Here is a 19,279-nt window from a genome sequence, read left to right on the forward strand (position 1 = left end):
GGAGTGCCTTCCCGATGTGAAATTACAGTCCTGCGTGCAGCTCTGCTGCAATCCTGCCTGGGATGCTGCGAGCGGTTCGGGTGTCTCGCTCTCAGAAAGCTGCAGGGAAGCAGAAGGGAGCTCAGGAAAGGAAACAAAAATGTTGGCAGGTTGATGTACCAGGAGAGCTCCTTGGCTGAGTGAGTGACAGATGGTGTAGCAGAGAGAACAGAGGGCGGTGAGAGGTCAGGCCTGAGGAGAGGCGGTATGCGCTTTGGATGTTTAAAGTAAAATAATGACAAAAATCAGAGAACGCACAGGAACAGAGGTTTTCCAGTGCCGGTTTGTTTAGAAAAACAATGCTGGAAGGTCACCGGGCTAAAAGGAGCAATTTTACTGCTGGGGAATAAATACCCTGCTAGTATAATGCAGAGATAAACAACAGCCTGTCTTTATGGTACTCAGTGGCACTATTATATGCGCTGTTTGATATCGGCTGCCTGAGACTTCTTCAGTGCTGGCAGCCTGTTCACCTCTTGTGTGGTCGGGAGGAGCTGAGCAAGCAGGACGTGTCACCTTACCTGGGTTAATGTCTTTGCTCTGTTTACAAAAGCTGCACGGCAGCCGTGCCACGCGCTCACGGTTCCGACAACCGGTTTAATTGTGGTGCCAGTGCCGGTGAGAGGAATTTGTGTTTTGCAGGCACAGTTCTGACACTGAAAGGAGCTGTGCTGACCTTCGCCTGCCTGGACTGCATGGGGACGTTGACACATCCACCGTATGAGGTCTGGAGGGACCCGCACAGCGCCGACGATGGTGAAAAAGCAAGGAAAAGGAAACTTGTCATGCATTCCCCTTCCTCCTCGCAGGATATGAGTGACCATCAATTTGCAGTCATTTGTTCAGAAAAACAAGCCAAAGTCTTCTCATTGCCTTCCCAAACATGTCTTTATGTCCACAACATCACCGAAACGTCCTTTTTATTGCAAGCAGATGTGGTCACCCTCTGTAACAGCGTCTGCCTGGCGTGCTTTTGTGCCAATGGGCACATCATGACACTGAGGTACTTTTCCAACTCATCCTGTGGAAAAACTAAGCAAAGAGGTGGTGCAGTGCCATCACATCCCGCTTGCGTTTGCCCCAGGGTGCCTGACGTGCTGCTTTAACTGCCTGGTGGGCACACTGCATGCGCTGCCCTGCCCACTGCCAGACCCTTCCTCAGCCTGTCTCCACGCAGGGAGCTAAGGCAGCCGCACGGCAGAGCAAACTGCTTTTCTTCATAGCAATCCCCCACCCGGGGCAGTTCACGGCTGGTGACTTTTAACTGTCATAAAAGCAAACCCTTACAGTTTTGCTGAGTTATAGGAGGTCGGGTACAGAGGAGTGCAGAGACACTCGGCCGCTAAAGGGTCCTGCTGAGCCGGTGTGAAGCAGCAAGTCCCACTCCTGCCGTTTCGGACGATTCTCTGCTCGGAGCACCTGGGCTCCCTGCCTTGCCGTCCCCGCCAGTTTGCTGGCTGAGCAGTAGCCCCCCAGTCGTGCCCTCACCCCTGTTCCCTTTTGGAAACTGCTGTCCAAAACCACAAACTGGGAGAAGCTGGAGGGCAGCAAAGGTGACAGAGGAGCCTTTGTCCCCAGGGTGGAAGCAGGGCCCTGCCACCCCACTGTCCGCAGGCGCCCCTGCGGTAACGGGGGACAGGCCTCGCCCTGCGAGCGGCCCAGCCACGCGGCACAAGCACGCCGTGCCGCGCATCCCAAATGCCGGCAGTAGCAGGACCCTAAGGGTCATTGCAGCAAGGCGGCTGGGGCGTCTCCACGCAAGGAAGCGAAGTGTGGCGGGCAGGCTGCGTGCTGACGGCAGAATTTTTTCAGCTTAGAGCTGCAGTTTAACTATTCCAGTTACGAAAAGCATAAATTTAAAATGCAGCCGTGGAGCGGGCGTACGGTGCGTGGCGGATGGTGACTAACGCAGGTGTCTGCTTCCCTGCAGCCTGCCCAGCCTTCGCCCGCTGCTGGACATCAACTACTTGCCTGTAACAGACATGAGGATAGCACGGACCTTCTGCTTCACCAACGAGGGGCAAGCTCTGTACCTCAGCTCTCCCACAGAGATCCAGCGCCTGACGTACAGCCAGGAGATGTGTGACAACCTGCAGGTAGGGCTCAAACCCTGCCAGCGCTGCCCGCCTGCTGCTGCGGGGCGGCCCGTGGTCCGACTCGGGTCCAAGTTGCCAGGTGTTTGCTGCTAGTTTAGTATGGGAAGCAAAGGCGGCGCTGCGGGAGCCGGGCAGGCGCGTTCCTCGCCACTTGCCCTGGCTGAGTGATGCCGAAGCAGCAGAGGGAGGGCAGGAGCTCTGTCGCTGTTTGGGCTTTTTGTTGTCGCTGTCACCTCGGTCCTGTGCCCTGACAGCTGGCCCGAGCCTGTGGCCTGCCCACAGGCACTGCAGCCTCTGCAGCTGGTTGCCCCAATGCGACCCTTGGCAGCCCACCTCTCTCGGCCCCTCTCACGGTCCTACTGCACAAAAGATTTCATTAAAAACGACTGAAGGGGAAGAAGGGGAAGCTGCAAATGGAGAGCAGCTACAGCAGCTGGTACCCGCGTGTGTCCAACCACACAGCAACTGCCTCGGCAAAAGTATGAATTCCTTCCCGTATTTTTATCATTTTTTATTTTAACTCTAGAAGTGTCTTAATACCTGCAGCTTGCAGTAGATGGGTGGGAGCATGAGACAAGCCAGTGTGGTTAGGACAAAAAACAGGCTCTGTTTTAACATATTTTTAAATTATTTACCATTGTTTTTACTCTGATAATTGGTACTCCCCTTCTTCCACGAGGAAAGCATCTCCCACTGTATGTTAAAATACCGTAGCTATAGAAATGGTCTAATTAAAATAACTTATTTTGAGGAAAAGATCTTTACAATGTTAGGTCTGGGCTGGTTATATTTTACAGTGAAAATACAAATTAAAACTTCATTTACTGAAGAGGAGGAATTGTGAGAGGTTACAGGGAGAAACAGGAGTAATGAAAGAGAAAAAAGCAGGGGGAGTAAGTGCTAGGTTATATAATTAGTAATGAACTAGGATAGAAATGTAGAATAAACGGTCCTGCCAGCCCTCGCTGTGCCCTAGGGAATGGCAGGGCTGAGCCGCTCCGCTGGCGTCGCAGCGCTGTTTGTCCCGGGCCTGGAGCAGCCCTGGGTGCGGGAGCACCGCGCACCAGCCTGGCTGCATCGCAGGAGACGTTATTTTGCAGGGAACTGGTTTTAAAATTACCAAAAAGTTTGCCAGTGGATCTTAGAACTTGGCCCTGCAGTGAAAGGCTGTTACAAGCCAGAGTGTTTTTATATATATATTTATTTTTAATTAACCTTAATAGCCTCATATGACAACCAGCCAAAGGGAAACACAGCCCTTGCTTCTCCGTGCTGCTGGACTGTGGCTGCTTAGACCTTGGCTTTTATGCAGAGAGGACGGCGAAAGGCTGGCAGAGTCATCAGACGCGCACAAAAAGCAGACGCCCCAGTGTCGCCTGGTACCGAGGACAACAAATCCAGGCTGCGCGAGAGCCTCCGCTGGGGCGCGAAGGGCTGCGGTCATTTTTCTCCCCCGAGCAGGTGACTGTGCAGAGGAGCGGGAGGGGCGAGTCACCCCCAGGAGCCAGCGCCGTGCGCGGCTGCTCCAGCTGCCCGTCGAGGCTTGGACGAGCAAACATGGAGCTGAGCCGCAGGGCAGCCGCCGTGCCCCGTGCACACACCTCAGCCGCTTCCGGCGCCGCTGGGGCTGCGCGCCTGCTGTAGCAGCTCCGGTCTGGAGAGCCCGCTTGTCCTACTGCAGATCCATCGGAGCCGGGCGTTCGGTGGCTTGGCTGCTGCGAGACCCGGCACCGTGCCAGCACCTTCAGCAGACGTGCATATGTAGCGGCACTGATGGCGCTGCCAGCGTGCGCAGTAACGGCGGGTGTGTGCAAGATGATGGGATTTTGTTTAAAAAACCACCCAAACAAAACCCACAAAACCCGACCAAACAACAAACAACAAAACTCTCTGAACTCTGCTAGCGGGCGCTGAACTCAGGGACATGACACAGGGCAAACAGAGAGCGACTGCCCTGCTGCCTGGATAATCACTAAAGCAAAACACATAATTCACAACAAATTTATTATTTAATTACAGTGTCGCCTCTGCTCTTTCTGTAAGCGAAAGGTGATCTTATCACTGCTATTTTCACTCTGTACTGCTTAAAATTTTTTTTCTCTGTAGTCCTGAACGTAAGACCGAGCAGCGACAAACCAAGCCCCTTGGAGAGCATGAGTGGACCTCGTTAGCCCAAGTATTTGCCTGTCACAAAACGCAAACGTTAAATACTCAATAGTGTTCATGCAACAGACTCTTTTAACATTAGTTGATTCAATTTAATGTGTGTGGCTCGTTAATGCAAATAAAGCAAACGCCTAGAGCTGCCTTCACCTCACTAATTTTTCATGTGGACTTTTGTCTGACTTTGCTAGGACATGCTTGGGGATTTGTTTACTCCTGTGGAAACACCAGAAGCCCAGAACAGAGGCTTTCTCAAAGGACTTTTTGGAGGAAGTGGACAAGCTTTTGACAGAGAGGAGCTTTGTAAGTAATTTGCGGTGGTGGGATGGGTGTGTATGTGTGTGCAGACGCAGAAATTAATTTGGGGATTCCCTGCACCTGTCATCTAGGGATGGAGTGGTCTGCAAGATTTAGATCACTGATGAAAAAATAGAGATGGCATTGTGAAGAACGGGAATCGTGCTTTGCCGTGATTCCTTCACCTTGGCAGCTTCTTTTGAGCAGTTGAGGGCAGGAGCCCACGACTGCGCAAAGCAAAATCTACGCATGCCATCTGCATGTCGAACGGCGTCAGTGCTGCGAGGCTGCAGCTCGAGGGCAAGAAGCACTGAGAAAGCCACGGGCAGGACCTCACTCCTGTCTCTGTCCGTTTCTCCTTTGCAGTTGGCGAGGCCACAGCAGGAAAAGCCTCTCGCAGTCTTGCCCAGCACATCCCTGGATCAGGCGGAATTGAAGGCGTGCGAGGAGCCGCAGGAGGCGTCATTGGGGACCTGACTCGTGCGCGCATTGCCCTTGATGAGAGAGGACAGAAGCTGGGGGAGCTGGATGAAAGGACTGCCAGCATGATGGCCAGCGCTGAGGCGTTTTCCAAACATGCACACGAGGTAGGGGCGCCGGCAGCACACCCCCAGCACTAGGAACCGCCAACCCTGCCACCGAGCCTTTGCTTCCCTTTGGGAAATCGCGTATGGTTCTCCCAGTCACGCTGGTTCAGGTGCACTCACATTAACCCACATGCCATTTTCCTGCTCCCAAACAATGAGGATGCTGAAAATAACCTTCGCTGCACACCCCTTCCTTTGGCGTTTTCAGAAATGAGCATCCATTGTTAGCTTCTCGACTTTGAGCTTCCCATCTCCTGCCTTTCTCGCTAATTCATTAGTTTATTTTTTTTTAAGCCACTTCTGTGCAGTAGGGCAGAAAACAGGTAGGTGGGTGTGTGTGCAGGAGCCTTACAGATCTCCCCGGGAGGAGGAGGAGAACATTTTAGCACAACACCGCGGTAGTTACACAGCACAGGGCTGGCGGGAATACACAGCTTCTGTGCTGAGAGCTGGAAAGGGAAAGCTCTTCCACCCCACGCTGTTAAGGCTGGGAATTGACTACAGTGAATTTCTTTGATTTTATGTTTATGAAACAACATAAAGAACACTTCCCAAAATGCACATTTTTCATTTAAGGTGCATCACATCTCTGGACAAGACCTTGACATTTTTGTTGGCTTTTGTAAGTGTGAGGCAAAAATATGCAGGAAGAATGTGCCCTGAAATGTGCAAAAAGTTTATATATTCAGGGCACATCTACTGTGCTCCACAGATAAGCTCCTTTCCGTAGGCGGAAAAAGCAAGTTCCTGGTTATTCCCATCCCTCTGTACTTTTTGCAGAAGAAAAGTAGTTAAAGCTCCTCAGGAAAAACCTTTAATGAACAGCAATAGCACTATTTCCTTTATTTATTAATTTTTTTTATGTAACAGTTATGAAATCAAATAGAAGGTCTCGGTGGACTCAAGACCTGATGACAGCGTTAGGGAGGTACTGCATTGCTCTTCCTTTTTCACTTGGGAAGTTTGCAACAGTTAATGGGGCTGTATCAGAGGTGATACCTCGTATCTGTATGTGATATCTATGCGATACCATGTATCCATCTGTTTGTTTCCCATTTCTGTAGGTGATGCTGAAATACAAGGACAAAAAGTGGTACCAGTTTTAGACTTTCAAAGCAGCTGCTCGTGGCTTTATTAAGAACTCTGTTCAGGGAGGCAACACTCATTCCCAAACGTACCCGTCACTGGCCAGAGACAGTTTTTTTTCTCCTAGAAGACGTTTTCCTGTTACTGTTATTGGATTCATCACAGTGGGAGTCAAGGAGAAATTTTACAGACCGCGAGACAGAAGCTGGAACCGTGTGGGTCTTACTCCAACAACGGGCTCACGCGGTAGCCAATTTTTTTCCGAAAGGAACTCAACCATCACTGTGGCATGTAGTTTTTTCAGAAGCTGTAGGTATGAACTGTGGGGAGTGCATCTGGTTAAAAATATTCTGTACAAACTCGAATGTTAATGCACTTATAAAACTTTGCATGACTAATTGACCTTTAAAAAAAAAAAAAAGAGAAAAAGAAAGCATGTTGTGACTGAAGAAAAATGGGATTTATTTCTATTACGTGGGAAAAAATACCCAAAAAATACTTAAATGGCAAAAATCTTTATTTTTTAAAAGTGACATTACAAGAAGCCAGTACATTTCAGGCATGTTTGCTACCATTCTCAACAAAAAATGTGTTGAGCTGCATTTTCGTACCTCTTATTTATTTCCCTTGAAAACCTTTGCTTGAAATCAGTGCTCTTAACGCCTACCAGAAGAATAAACAAATACAAAATCCTATGCCCAAAATTTACAGATTTATCCAAGCAGCTAGACAGGCACTATCATTGAAACGTGAGCGTAGAGGGTTTATTTGCAATTCAGAGCACATGACACGTCACCCGTATCTACACTGTTTAAAATGTGCTCTAGATTCATCACCGTTGTCCTTGAGGGGGGCAATGGCATTTTTCATCCCCGTGGTGTCTGTACCACTCGGTTGCCTTATTTCTCAGTAGCAGGAATAGAAAACCAGCTTAGGAAACCGCTTCGTCAAGTGGGGAAAGGCAAGAAGGGAAACCACCGTCCTGTCACGTTCTGTCCGCAGACGCTGCTCAGCACCTCGCAGAGCAGCCATTTTTCTGAAGCGCACGGTTGAAATTATGTGAAGGAAACCGCCCAGTGACCCCCTAAAGCTGGGGGGGACAGGTCGCAGCAGCGAGATAAGCGACGGGCCCAGGGGAGGAGCACGAAAACCAGTTGTCAACACAGGGTGCTGAATTGGCACAGACGTAAAATGACACCATGGGTGAGTGACAATTGATTTTCTGCTCACGCTGCTCAAAGTAATTTTCTTTTGCTTCCAAGTAGCTTGTTTGTTTTCAACAGCGAACTCTGCAGAAAACCGCCCAACCTGCAGCTACAGGAGAGAACAGTAAGTAGAACCAACTACCTGTCTGCGCAAACAGACCCCGTGTCCGTGCGCGCGCTGCAGCCACGGCCGCCCGCAGGAGCCTCACTGCCACACGGGACAGCCGTTAGTGAGAGATCTTCCCACGGTTGGCTTGGAAACAAGGCACCGAGGGCTTGTTCTCATGTGCCTGGGCATGGTTTCAAATTAGAAAAGTGAGGAAAAGGTGGAAAAGCAGCATTTAAAAATTTTCTGTAAGAGAAGAGTGACAGCCTCTGTTCCTTCAAGGAGCCCTGACGGACGCTCGTGCAGGACGCCCCTCCTCGCCCGGGTCTCACCCCCCGCTCCGATGTTCTCTCTCAAAGATGCCTTTCCCGTGTCCGTCCTTTTCTTACCGTAAAATGGAGCCCAGAAAACTGTACAGTCCGGAAGTCTGGCTTCACTCAGCCCAGCTGCACAAGTTAAAGGGTTGGAACAGATTGGAGATGTTAAGTTTTAAATTCACAGTGTAGCACAGCAGGAATTTCATGCTTTACAGGATTTTTAAGTTTCTCTATAGGCAAAATCAAAATGATGGCTGTGACAGGTCTGCCGAGAATGAGACTCCACAAGTTCTCCTCTGTGACAGCAGAAACCACTCTGTAGTTGCGAGAGCTGTAAAAACTTGTTGGGAAAAAGGTCAAAGCCCAAGCAACGCCTCGGTTTCTGCTGAGAGTTAAGGAACCGGCGTGCCCATGAGCCCAGGGGCTGGCTGTGCCGAGGGCAGGCTCACCCCTCGGCCGCGAGGAGCCGGGCTGGGGGACGGCCAGCACCAGGCCACCAAAGCGCCGCTGTAACCAGGCATCTGGAGTGAGAAATGAGACCAACGCTACAGCAATTCTGTCTTCGCTCCGGCCTGGACTCCAGACCCACTCCACTAGTCTCTGGGCAACAAAATCCATCAGGGCAGCACTCAAACCCTCCCCCCCGCTTTCCAGCCCGCCCTCCTCCTGCCTTCTCTGCCAGCACAGAGGAGCTAAGCAGCCCTCGTTCCTGCCAGGCCAGGGCCGCTCCACACCCGCCTCTGCGTTTGCTTCTGCGGAGCCGGTGCAGGTGGCAAGGCCGGTACCGGTTCCAGTGTGGCACTGGTGCACCCGAGGGCTCCAGGGCCAGTTCCCACTGTGAACTGGTGTAAGGAAGCAGCCGGCGGAGCAGTAGCATGTGGTGCTCGGGCAGCGGCCGCTTCAAGTCAGTGACAAGGCAGCTCCCGGTTCTGCCTGAGTTTTCGGCTGCACCTTGGGTGAGTGGCTGATCCTGCGAAGGATCCCCCTCGCCTTGATTTCGGTGGCGATGTCTTCAGGCTGGAGCTAGAGCTCGCTCGCTTGTTTGAGAATCACATGTAAAAATTTAAGAGCAACTTTTAATTGCTAATCACTACAGCACGCCCAGAGAGAAAAGTGTCTTCAGCAAGTCTTTTACACAATGCCTGACTGACCTCGGCTGCCAACAGTCTCTAGCTTAACACCAGGGGAAAAAAACACCTGCCAGTAGATTTCCATTTGCATTTTTATGCAGCAGAGAAAGGAGAATTCAGCATCCCTCAAACTTACAACTTACCATTTTTAATACTAAACCTTTAAGCAACTTTTCTCTAGTACTCCCCATCAGGTCACAGCTGTATCTTGCTTTCCACTCTTACACATTTTACATATTTCCAGACAGTTACAAGTTACTATTTCTGTTAAGTTCACCACTTGTGACTATAATTACCAATTTTCTTGTAGTCTGTAGAGATCTAAAAAGTTGTATATGTTTGTATATAGAACATTCTATATATATAAATATATATATGTAATGTATATGTTGTATAAGTTTGTTAGTGCACACTGTTAAATGCTTTCTATCAAGATTTACCATGTATGTTGGGGAAAAAAAAAAAAAAATCACTTAAAAACTTCAGTGAGGGAGGAGCAACTCCTGCCAGGTTGGTTATTGTGAAATGAGGGGGAGTGTGGGATTTTTGAAAGGCCGGACCTGAACGCTCCCAAAGGCTGTTAAAGGCGTAATGCTGCAGCGCGCCAAGCAACGAGCACGGCACCTGACCTTGCTTGCTGTAAGAAAACTGAGGACAGTAGCTGGCGCTGGACTGAAATCACGTGCTTTCACCTTTCCCACTCAGACAGCACCGCCTCAAGCAAAATCCCAAACTTTGCTGTAGCTCCAACGTCGCAGTCCTCAGTTACAGCAGACCAGACTGGCTGGAATTACTGAGAACGCTGTTTGTTCCCTGGGGTACCCTGTTCCCTCACGTCCTCCCTTAGAGAACTCTCGCTCACAACCACATCCCAAACCCAACACACGGGATGGCCAAGCGCACACGCACACCTCTGGGTTTGACCAGATGTTTTTAATCTTACACCTAGAGCTGCAGAGAGGCAGAGCATGCACAGAAGACACATGGAAGTAGGCTATTTATATGTTTTCAGAGTTGGCAAGTCTTCAATGACGTACAAGCTATTTAAAGATGAATAAAACAAAATCCATTCCCAAAGCTTTAAGTTTCAGACCTTGAATAAAAGACACGATAAAGGAAAATTTGAGAATCAGGTTTTGTTTTGTATAATTACCTATTTGCTAAATTTTTTTTACAGTTCAACTGTTTACGTCAATTAGACACTCCCTGAATTACCAGAATAGAGCTTGTTACACAAATATTTAACAGAAATACTCTACTGCACATACTGTATAAATGTATCACATAAAGAAATTCTCTAAAACAGTTTAGCTATTCCTTTTACAGAAGCCCTTTCACAGCACAGCACGTGCACTGTAATGAAGATGGGCATATAAAAACATTTTTTCAGTATATAAGTGAAGAAACCACCACAGCATAAACAAGAGCTGTGTTCAGCCTCAGGACCCCTCCATTTATAAACTGTGTGTCTTGTAGCACAGGCAAAAAGCCCGATTTCAGTTAATTACACCCCTTAAATACCCCCACCCCCCACCCCACCCCCAATCCTTTTCTATAGCCTAGGGGTGAAGGCAAGCACAGCGTATTTCAGTCTTGGATGGTTTTTTGCCTGGGTGCGGTCTCAGTAAGAACACACTCTCTCTCATTGAGGAACTATGTGTGGCCATTTGTAGTCAACGCTTCATCTTAGGTGTATAAGCAATAGTCACGTAAATGAGTGTTTCCATTCACGTGTTTTGTTTTGTGATTAAATCAACAAATCAAACATTGTACTTTTTTAAATAGCGACCAATATGCAGATTCAGTGTCAAGGAAATGGGGCTCGGAATATGCGCGGGGCTCGTTACTGGGCCATTACCTGTCTCAGAAGGAAGGCTAACCTGGGGTGAACCACACACCCCTGCGCTAACACCTCCTGTTTCCACAGGGATCCTAAATCGGCGTCACAACAGGAAAACTAAGGCATCTTTAACTGCGGCTGTTTCGAGTCCCCAGTACCAACCAAAAAAAAAAAAAAAAAAAAGAAAGAGGGAAGAAAATAAAGAATTGGTATTAGTTGGTGTAGATCTCTCTTTTTTCCCCCCCCAGCCTCTACTCCTAGGCTCCTTGTGGTGTTGCAGAGGCACGTGGTTTATCTAAGGCCCTTGGATGGAGTTTGCTGACACAGAGAACACAGCCATGGCTGTTGCTGGGGTGGGGGTGGCCACCTCCCTCCCTCCAGCAGCTCAGGTGGGGACAAAACCAGGTCCCAGCTGGCATTCCTGCGCGTTAGTTACCACAGGGAGCTCACGCGGAGCTCATCACACCACCAGCCCCCGGGCTATTAGCCTTGTGCCCGGGCTCCCTGCAGCCTGAGCACCCTCCACCTCACTTCCACTGCAGTTTAAAAGCGGTCCCCTGCAAGCTGAGAAGCGAGCGCGTTTAGGGGCACTTACCAACAACACGGTTGTGTTGTGCTGCCACAAGAGGCTCAGAAATGTCAGCCAAGGCTCCCGAGCTTCCAGCTGCCTCTTTTCTGCTATGTATTTGCAGGAGAAACTCTACAGCTCTCTTCCTGATGAAATGCAAATAGCATGGGAGAAAGGCAAAAAAGGGCCAAACGAGATCAGATGATGAGTGTCATTATTTGTCACCTGCCTCTCTCCCACCACTGCCCCGCTACAAAGCACAGAGCACTCCCAGCAGGCAGGGACAGAAGGAAACCTGCAGCAGAAAGACTAAAACAAGCTTGTGGTCCACGTGCCAGAAAAAGGACCGAGTAGCTGTATCAGACATCAATGGCAGGAGCTCCTGCGTCAGGGAAGTTCTGCCCCGTCCCAGCACCAGGCTGAATTGAGATCTGAGTCACTTTGACAAGCAAGCAGGTATGACCCGAACGGAACAAGGCTGCTCAGCAGCCCGAGGGGACAGTTCTCCCTGCGAGGAGCTGGGTCACACAGGTTCACATGATGCGAAGACGAGGCATTCCTGGTGGCCGCAGCTGTCCGTCAGGACTGGATCCCAACCCAGTCTCCTCTGGGAGACAGACACCCACCTGCTGGTGCAGCAGCCAGGCAAGGCAGCGCAGGGCACAAGGCAGCAGTAGCAATTCCGTGTGCATCCAGCAATAAGGCTGCTGTAACCAACAGAACTCCTACCCCTTCCGCAGCGTTCATCCATCGTCGCCTCACGCTGCCGGACGGTGCGTGTTCCCACACGCGCTGCACCATGCCAGCTAACGGGAGGCAGGGGTGGGCTGCAAAGAGAGAGGGACACGAGCCAGCTGAGGAACAGAGAGCAAACACAATCAGTTGCGTCCCATCCCGTCTACAAGATGACAGAGCAACCTGCACTCTGGTTATTGGGTCCTGAACTGGACAAAAAGCCCAGCTCCCGGCCTAACACTGGCCTCAGCCCATCAGAGGTGGGGCAGAGGGGCCCACAGGCAAAAACAAGTAACGTGAGCAGCCAGCCTCCTACCACCTTCAGAAAGTAACAGGTATCCTCCTCTGCACGGTCTGACAGTGCCTCTGCTTCCCTCACCTAAGCCCTCTTCCGCTTCCCCTGCTGAGTCTCGCCAACAGTTAAAATCTAATCAGAATTAAGGAATGCAAGTAGCAGCAATCAGCCTGGCTCAGAGCCAGTTCTAATACCATGACTCAAACGCTGCAGCCGCCTCACTCGAAGAGCAGTGGCTACCTTTTACCTCCTCATTTGCTCTAAATTACTGCTTAATTAAAATTAACTCATCAAGTTTGTTTAGCACAATAAGTTTAGTTCTGTTTCAGTCCTCTTACTGATTAGCATCACTCCCGTCTAGACAGCTCGTTGGGAAACAAGCATGAGATCCTTCCTCCCGAAATTCTGAAGTCAGGGCGCAGGAGGGAATATGGCAACGCACCAAAGGACAAGCAGCTCCCACTACAGCAGCTCCGGTGAGGCCTGAAATACAGCGCAGGTGTGTCACCGCACGGCACCCAGGGACAGGCAATCATTAGGGCCACGTGAACTGATAACGAGTCCAACCCGGCGTCCTTGCAGGCAGAGCACACAAATGGTCAGACACCAGGGTGCCCAGGCTCAGATGTGTTAACAACCAAAACCTTTAATAAGCTAAGAAAAGAAACAACTGTCCGTCAAGTGAAGGCTGTGGGTAAAGAGCTCAGCCACCAGGTGACAGATGTGGTAGAAAACCGTGGCATAGAGCAGGCGGGAAGGAAACAAAAAGTCTCAACATAAAGTGAAATACAAAACAGGAAAGAAGGCCAAGCAGGTGCCGAGAAGGGCAGTCGAGCCGCCCCCGCCTGGGGCTTTGACTCGATACCATGTGTCCATTGTGCTGCACAACAGGCACGTGGTGGATCAGAGTCCGGGATGCGGCCTTTTGTACGCAGGCCCCGTTAACATCTTTTAAAACTCACCAAGTTCTTGAAACCTCGGTGCCAGGTACTTCTGATGTCAGGATAATGGCCACGCCAAAAGAGCCGCATCTGAAGTTAACAAGCTCGCGCACGCTATCAAGCTGCTGAAAGCCAAGTACGCATCCTCTCAGATCAGGCTACAAAGGCAACTTCAAAAGCACGCGTCCTAAAAAGGAGCCAGCAGAGGTTCAGAAATGAAAGAATAATTAGGGGCTTGAAAATTTCTCACAGAAGGCAAGAATGGAAAGATGGAGACTGCTTACATTAGGAGGGAACTGCAGAAGAAAGAGGTGGTAAAATAATTAGAGGCATAAAGAAAGTGATGGGAGGCACCTGTCCTCTCTCTTTTGTAATACACAAGGGTTACAGGATGAAAATAACAAAATTCAAGGTCAGGCATTGTATGAAGTTAACAAAACCAGCTGCACCTGTATAACCATCACAACCATCTGGAAGGGAAACAAAACGCCGTGATGTGAGGTTTAGCCAGGCCAGAAGGGATTGGTGAGGAGAGTAATGCCAACTAGTGGCACATTAATCCCCTACGAGCTCCTTCCTTGCCCCCTCTTTCGAGGCACCCGATCCCAGCAGCTGACCTGAGTCCATCTCGGGACCAGCTTGGCTTGATGAGCTCAAACTCCTAGGACTTTCTGCCTGATCACAGGGATGGAGGCAAAGGCGCTAAGGCAAAGTGCAGGGGAAATCTGAGCAGATGTTAGCAAGGCCACCAACAGGGGGGTAGAGGGCTTCCCTAGGAGCTGGGTCTCCCAATGAAGGGCCACAGGTCACCCACCACCGTTCAGCGACACCTCTCCAAGGGCACCAGGCCTCAGCCACCAGCAAGGCTCCCGCTTCAGCTGGCCAGACCGAGATTATTATTTTTCTTCACAGAAATACAAATTACCATTAAGTTTTTAACCCATCAATTCAGTTTCATTCTTTAAAATGGAATGGGTTTGCTGGTGATTTTGGGTTAAGTCTAAGAGAGTCAACCATATCCCTCTCAAGGCCAGTCTGCAAGGCAGCAGTAGAATGAAATTATGGCAGTCAGTCACCAAAACACTCTCCTAAAAGTCAAGAGGCCGACCAAGCAGCGGTTCCACTCGCTGTGAACACTGCACAGCTGCTCAGTGAGAAATCCAGCCAGCTGTAAGCCATTTGGCACCCGAGTGTCATCAGCACAACTCAGCACAAAATTATCCTAGCAGAGGCCTGTAAAATTCAGCATTAAGTGCAAACACAATGACTTTTTTTTGTCTTAGACACAATTACACACAAGATCTGCCAAATTATCCCAGTGCCTCGTTTTAATATAATATTCCAGCTCATTTCATATGTAATAAATTCATTAGGCTTTGGGGTTTTTTTAAGTTACAAGATCAAGCATATTTTAACAGAATTCATTTAAATACTGTGCTTATAGCAATTAATAACTTCAAAGTTCTATAAACATGTTTCAGTGCGTTGTCTGACCCTGGAATGGTTTGGCTTGGTTGAATTCATACCAGCTTCCACCACACGTTTCAGAAGGCAGCTTGCGACGGCGCCTGTAGAAACCTGTTCAGAGCAGGATGACACCACACGCCGGTCACCGCAGGCCCTTGCCCTGCCCAGCCCACGGTGCCTTCCGCTCACCACAGGCAAGAAAGCCGCGTTTCAGGTCAGAGCTCCAGCTCCTGCAGGTCTCCCCAGCTAGGTCCGATTTTCACTTTAACATTCAGTTTTACTGAGAGTTTGATGGCATTCTCCATCTCGTGCTTGACAATCTGAGCAACCTGCAAGGAAACGCTCAACATCAGATGTACACGAACTGCAATGCTCTGTTATCCTGTCAGTAGCTGGGGCGGCCAGACACTGGAACCCTCTCCTGTGTTCATTGGCACTGACTTACCACCGATGGGAATGCAACCAAACATTCTCATCCTGATTAGGGATTATGAATGGAGAAACGGTAAAAAGCCAGCAATATTTCATGTGGCGCAGAGTTGTGACTGGTTCCGTGCTGTTTAAGACTACTTAAAAAAGAGGCAAGATTAAGTTTCCATTAAACACTTGAGACTTGAGTGTCCTGCAGAGCCTACTCCTTCACCAGCTGCATAATTCTAAGTGTTTTGTGGAGTCTGTTCTGAAAACTTCAATGTACTGAAAGCAAGACACAAAACAAATAGACCAGAGACAAGGAACGGTGTTCTCCTCGTTGCGTTGGCACGAGAGGCGCTCTGCAAAACACAAACCACAAACCTCTGGGGTAGCAGTTCACATTCAAAGCAGGTGCTAGAAATACCACCCAGGTTCCCCCTCACTGTTTTGTTGAGGCATCTCCAACGTTGGCTGCCCTCCAAAAGCATTCCTAACAAAACGCTCATTTCAGGATGCAGTTAGGGGACTGACCGGCAGATATTTCCGCCTGTGACTTTTTGGATAGTAAGAGCCTGGATTTATTCTTTTTCCTGACTGTAAATACCTGCCCTGAATAAAGGGACTATCTTTCCTACCCCAAGGCCCACACGGAACCCAGCCTGTCCTGAATTGCTTACTTGAATGAATCTTGCAGTCCATAGCCATCCCATGAACCTTCCCACAGCAGAGTGAAAAGAGGCTTTGAAATTATCGTGATTCTTCACCTCAGCTAGAGGCCACTGTCAGCACAGGAACTACCCAAGCTCTCTGACCTTTCCATGCAGTTCCATAATTCACAGGTACCCACAGGAGAAGTCCCTCCACAGTTTTTACTGGGGAACGGAGGAGGGGATTTCAGGAGATCAGAGCACAAGAGTTTACAACAGCATTAAGAACTAGGGGGAGATTTGTCTTCCAAAAACTACACACCCTTACACACCACATATCAAAACGATGTTCGATAACCTAGAAAAATGCTTTGAAATAGGATGTAATTCAGCACAGACAAGTAAAGAGTAGAAAAAAGCAGGGTAGAAAACTAGGACAGAAATAATCTACTGTTCAAAAATAGGATGAAAAATAACTGCCTGGTCAGGAAGAAAATGGGGTTATCAGAGATTAAAAACTGAACAGGGCTTAAGCAAGGCACACCGTTGTGAGAAAGAAAGCAAATGCAATTCTGGAACATCGGAAAAGAAAACACTGCTGGTGTGACACACAGATCAGTTTTCCACTCCAGCCTTGATCACGTTTGGGGCCTGGTATTTCAAAAGAAACATGAACCATACAGAGGGAGATTCTCTGAGAACGGTCATGGGTCCAGCACACACCACCACCAGCAAGGTACATCAGGGCAGAGCTGCTGCACCTGGAACGAGGGAGGGGAGACACAAAAACCCCTGTGAGGTTCCTGAGGAAGCTGATGGGATGAGACGGGACATGTGCCAGTGCCCTGACCCAGGGGACTTTAGGCTCTGCATTTCCTGTACACGAAGCAAACAGCACCATTTCCAGGGTTCTCAGTGGTCAGCTCAGACATGCCTGGAGGAATATTGGCCGTCTTAGAAAGATAAATGCAATGATGATGGGAACAGGCAAGCAGTTTAAAAGCCTTTGATCCCTAATCTAGTCCATACCTTTATGTTTCTACCCAATTCCTCATTGCCAGGGTCAGCTCAACAGATAGAAGGTCTCGACCCTCCTTTTACTACCTTTGGCAATAGCGGCAGAGTCTTGCCATTGTGATACGCTCTGAAAGCCTGCTACCTCCACTCTGACATTCTGCACAGACTAGGAAAGCTCTGACGCCCCACGCATTTCACACCTTCAGCACAAGAAAAAGCAAGTATTACTCCAAAATGGTCTTTTAAACTAGCTCACTGATAGACTGCAGATGAAAACAGAACAATCACTAACATTGTTTCTCTTACGAACCATTTGTAAGGATACTCTCACTGGAACACAAATGCCTAGATACATGGACAGATAATTTTATGTTTCTTTCATGTACTTTAGCAGCTGAAAATAAGCTAGAGCCAGCATCAAGCCTGTGACCAAACTAACCTGTGTGTGTGTAAAAATTGCTGTTGCAGCCTAGAAATGCATGATTTACAGTATAATAAAGCTTTAGTACCAGCAAGATGAAAAAAAACCCTCGCCAATACAGAGACCAAGAAATGCTCACTTCTTTTTTACTAAAAGGTATATTGTAGTTCAAAAAAACTAATTAATTCAGGCCCTACTTTGACTGGGGGCTTAAGGGGGAGAGACTTCAAGACAACCTTTCCAACCTAGATCTTTCCACTACAGGATAATTCTAATGGTGCATCTGAAAGCACAGCAAGCAGTATCATCAAAAAAAAGATCCCTTCTGGCCCTGAAAACAATCGATCAAAAGGGTAAGTAGTAACCTGTTGTCTCAGACAAAAATCCTTGAAAAACAAGTAAATTGGGCACATTCAAGGAAAGTTCAAGTCTAGGAAACATGCCTTGTGTACATATGCTGTTTCAAGTGACTGCCCAGAAAGTCTATGGACAGAAATATATCTGAGGGAGGTTAGAAAAGCTGGTAATAATTGCCCTTGTAGTTGAGGAGGCTAATGAAAAAAATATAATTCAATAAATAATAAGCAAATCTTCTCACTTGGCCCCAGTTCTTCTGGGTACACTGTGGTAACTTGGAGTCAGTATCTAAAGACGTAAAAGCCTATACTCTGGGGATTTCAGTTTTCTACAGAAAGAAAATAACGAGCCTTTTCACCTCTAAAACAGCCTATCTAGATTGAAGCAGCAGATGTCTGAAAAGAGCTGGCAAAACAAACAGAAGCTTGAGCTGAGATTCAATAGAAAAAAAAATATTAAATCTTTTGTTCTTAATGAAATGAAAAACACATGCTCAGGCCAGTCAGTACTGCTGAAAGGTGTTTCAGATAGGAGTTACTACTTGCCATCAGGAAACAAGCTTTCGTCATTAAAGATGTGCATGAGCAGAAGTGGAAGACATCCCCAAGCTATGGAAGCACACCCTGTGCGCCTTCCTGCATTTGTGCTCAGGACTTGGGAAAACACTGAGCTGCCAACACGTGGCTGAAACGCTTGCTACTGAAAGCTGTTGCACAGACACCACGAAGCCTAGGCACAGAAGTGCCTACGGGGTGGAAGAGCATGCACGGGGACATGTATGCACATGAAAGGTACCTGAAGACCACACAGCACATCTCTTATACCTACCGTGCTGCTAACGAGCACCACGACACTCCTACCAGAAAGACAGGTAGGTAGGGAATAAGGAAACAAGTACCAAAAGTACATATTCCTCCTTTCCCTACAGAATACAAACCACTGCTGTAACAATATGTTCTCCGAGTTAGGCACCAGAAGACATGCGCGTAAACAGGGAGGCAAAAATACCTCCAAACAGGGAAAAACTTCCCCCTACAACTGTTAACAGTATTAAGCTACTTCACTCATCAAGTCTTGCAGAGAAGTGGTACAAACTGCTGTTACAGGGAGCAAAGCACACGTTGGAAAAATGAGCATCAGTCATGGGTTTGGCTTGAGCCTGAAAACACAGAGATCAAGAATGCAAACATCATTTTTCACTCAGTTGAACTTTGTTTTCATGGACCTTATAGCACACAGTGAGAGGATCCAGGGAAGAGAAGCTGAGCCCCTAGAAAGAACACTTGTCGTGATACATCATAATACAACAGCTGAAAAAGCAACAGCGGGGCTGTACCTGGATGACATCATCTTCTGCAACTTCATAGAGGAGCTCATCGTGGAGTTGGAGGATAAAGAAACCTCCGCTGATGGGCTGTAACATTCCTCCATTCCTCTTCCTCGCTAGCCTTCCTGCACAGGTGGAGAGCATAGTTCGTTAGACACCGTTATGCAAAGGCCTGTTTCTTGTATCAAGAAATCTTTGCACGTTCCTAATGCTGACAAAAAGAA

The 19,279-nt window shown here is 48.5% G+C and overlaps 2 protein-coding genes across 9 annotated transcripts in view; one reads left to right on the top strand and one right to left on the bottom strand.

The window, feature by feature from the left end:
• STXBP5L (syntaxin binding protein 5 like) overlaps positions 1-11,045 on the top strand; it is a 207,431-nt gene extending 196,386 nt beyond the window's left edge. For all 4 annotated transcript variants that reach the window (XM_037387448.1, XM_037387449.1, XM_037387450.1 and 1 more), the window contains 5 exons: positions 682-1,042; positions 1,970-2,135; positions 4,490-4,601; positions 4,962-5,182; positions 6,247-11,045. In XM_037387448.1, the coding sequence (XP_037243345.1) occupies positions 682-1,042; positions 1,970-2,135; positions 4,490-4,601; positions 4,962-5,182; positions 6,247-6,288 (902 nt within the window). In that variant the 3' untranslated portion in view covers positions 6,289-11,045. The remainder of the gene's footprint in view (positions 1-681; positions 1,043-1,969; positions 2,136-4,489; positions 4,602-4,961; positions 5,183-6,246) is intronic.
• Positions 11,046-14,706: 3,661 nt separating this feature from the next.
• POLQ (DNA polymerase theta) overlaps positions 14,707-19,279 on the bottom strand; it is a 57,818-nt gene continuing 53,245 nt past the window's right edge. For 4 of the 5 annotated variants that reach the window (XM_037387443.1, XM_037387446.1, XM_037387445.1 and 1 more), the window contains 2 exons: positions 19,065-19,180; positions 14,707-15,201 (listed from right to left, as the gene is read on the bottom strand). In XM_037387443.1, the coding sequence (XP_037243340.1) occupies positions 15,088-15,201; positions 19,065-19,180 (230 nt within the window). In that variant the 3' untranslated portion in view covers positions 14,707-15,087. Of the gene's footprint in view, positions 15,202-19,064; positions 19,181-19,279 lie in introns of those variants that run through there. The other variant, XM_037387444.1, reaches the window with a different exon arrangement.

Source organism: Falco rusticolus, chromosome 5 (genome assembly GCF_015220075.1).
Source record: "Falco rusticolus isolate bFalRus1 chromosome 5, bFalRus1.pri, whole genome shotgun sequence".
Lineage (NCBI taxonomy): Eukaryota > Metazoa > Chordata > Aves > Falconiformes > Falconidae > Falco > Falco rusticolus.